This window comes from Phaethon lepturus, unplaced genomic scaffold (assembly GCF_000687285.1).
Source record: "Phaethon lepturus isolate BGI_N335 unplaced genomic scaffold, ASM68728v1 scaffold19857, whole genome shotgun sequence".
NCBI classification, from domain to species: domain Eukaryota; kingdom Metazoa; phylum Chordata; class Aves; order Phaethontiformes; family Phaethontidae; genus Phaethon; species Phaethon lepturus.
The window spans coordinates 4,662-7,045 of NW_010550012.1; the positions used below are offsets into that span (position 1 = coordinate 4,662).

The window sequence follows — 2,384 nt, forward strand, 5'->3', positions numbered from 1 at the left end:
ATCTTCATTACACTCAGACGCACTGGACCAATTCAGAGGTGCGGTGTGACACAGCTTAGGGTGCTGTAATTTAGACAACAGGTGGATATAGCATGAGCATTATACTCTGGGTGTATATTATGCAAGAAGCTGTACAAAGCTTCTGAGTCTGAATAAGCAACATACAGCTAGACTGGATCTCCTGAGTTAAAGGGTTTAGTCCTCTGGTGTTGTAGATAGCTAGGTCATATAAATCCTTGTGTAACATAAAATCTGTTCTTCAGCCTGTGTAAGTCAGTCAGGAGCAACCTTCCTAATGTCAGTGAGCTATAAGAAGGGAATGAGAACTCTTAAGTAGGGTAACACAAGTGGAGAAAAGAGCTGGAAAAAGATGCATGCTACACAAAATGAAATTCTGTTTGGACTTACTTTAGCCTCCGACTCTCAATCACTGTATATGAAAGCTTTTATCACTTGGTAATTTGAAAACAGCTTTCCAGCTGGTAAAGGCTAAACGCTCATCTTTTATAAGTGCGCGCATACATACACACATACATGTTTCTTTTATGGAACTGAAAATTTACTGCATACCTGACTTCTGCTGATATCTGAAATCCACAACTGTGCTTTATTTCCTCGACTTCCTCCATATAGGATGGTCCGCACACTCTATGCTGTCGGCGCCGCGTTTCTTCTGATGGGATTTCTGCTACCTGCAGCAGAAGGGAGAAAGAGGAATCGTGGATCTCAAGGTGCTATCCCTCCTCCTGACAAAGATCAGCCCAATGATTCAGAGCAAATGCAGACACAGCAGCAGTCGGGCTCAAGGCATCGAGAACGAGGAAAAGGCACCTCAATGCCTGCTGAAGAGGTGCTGGAGTCTAGTCAGGAGGCATTGCACATCACTGAGCGCAAATACCTAAAGCGGGATTGGTGTAAAACTCAACCCCTCAAACAAACTATCCACGAAGAAGGCTGCAACAGTCGTACCATTATCAACAGGTTCTGCTATGGCCAGTGCAATTCCTTCTACATCCCCAGGCACGTCCGTAAAGAAGAAGGCTCCTTCCAGTCTTGTTCCTTCTGCAAGCCCAAGAAATTCACCACCATGACTGTTACACTCAATTGCCCTGAGCTTCAGCCCCCGAGAAAGAAGAAAAGAATCACCCGAGTTAAGGAAGGCCGGTGTATATCTATTGACTTGGACTAGACAGAGACAAATATTGTACCGATTGCACTCTGACTGTACGCAATCATTGCCAGTGTGAGAGTGAGTGGCACGAACTAGCATACCTTCGGGGCTGGACAAAACTGAAAGGAACCTAGTGGATTACCTAAAACAAGCAAAAAAAAAACAACCCCAAAACAAAGAAAAAAATCGATGTAAGGGAAAGGCACGTATGTGTATGTTTGTATGTAAGGTAGAAAAATGGTTGTGTACAAGGAAATACATGAATGTTCATGACGACAAAAAAATTTAACAGGGGTATGAAACGTTAAACACAGTCACGAGTTAGGTTTCCTAGTGTATATTCAACATTTTTGCTGCTTGCTTGGAAAGTGGAGCTGTGGCTTTTGCTAATGTTCACCTGCCATGCTATTTGCTTTTACTGTATTAAGAGAAACACCAGCGAGAGGACAATGTATTTGAAAGCACGAATCTATTCTTAAATAGAAAGTACGCAAAAAGCAGCTTAAAGCATAGCAAAACCACCACTGAAAATAGCAACTGTATCAAGAGTTTGTAACGTGCTTCTTCAAAAAAATAACTGTAGTCCAAAAGCCATGTCTGGAGAACAATGGGGGGACGTGGGGTTGTTGAAAAGTCAGTATAGGTGGATGGAAAACAGAGCTGCAGCAAATTAGAAAGCAAAAGGCCAAAGTAAGTAGACAAGGGGAGTACAAAAGGGCGTAGAAAAAGGAAAGATACACAAACGGAAAGACACAGAGGAAGAGATATTGTCTTCTGTTTACGTTTTGCTTTAATTTATATACCTAGTCATATATTGCATAAATTAAAGAGAAACTATATACAAGGCTATAAATATACTTCTCAATTCTAATGGCTCTCTATCTCAATCAAAACCCATTCTTGCACCACTAGATCCATTTGAAGTTTTGTATTTCTGATATCAGTTATTCTTCATATCTACATATATATGTATATGCAGTATCTTTTAGTCATCGGTACCTATACGTACATAGAGTATTCGTACTCCATCGTGCGTGTCCGAACTCTCTCCTTCTCTTTTTCACACACATACATAAAAAACATACATAACCACAGCACAAAAATCTTGCTAACCAAGATCAAGTACAGAATGGCAGTAATTTAGTACACGAAGAGCAAAGCAACAATTAAAACAAGCATCATGTGACTGCAAATGCAATAACCACACAAGAGA

The 2,384-nt window shown here is 40.9% G+C and overlaps 1 protein-coding gene across 3 annotated transcripts; it reads left to right on the top strand.

Annotated features, from left to right (window-relative positions):
- The first annotated feature begins 634 nt into the window (after positions 1–634).
- Positions 635–1,327, top strand: GREM1 (gremlin 1, DAN family BMP antagonist). Of its 3 annotated transcripts, none has more exons than XM_010290437.1 (2): positions 635–759; positions 865–1,189. In XM_010290437.1, the coding sequence occupies exons 1-2, from the start codon at positions 635–637 to the stop codon at positions 1,187–1,189; spliced, it is 450 nt and encodes a 149-aa protein (XP_010288739.1). The 3 variants fall into 3 exon arrangements, with proteins under 3 accessions (XP_010288739.1, XP_010288740.1, XP_010288738.1); XM_010290438.1 differs by having other exon boundaries at positions 635–661; positions 872–1,189; XM_010290436.1 differs by having other exon boundaries at positions 635–1,327.
- The last annotated feature ends 1,057 nt before the right edge of the window (positions 1,328–2,384 follow it).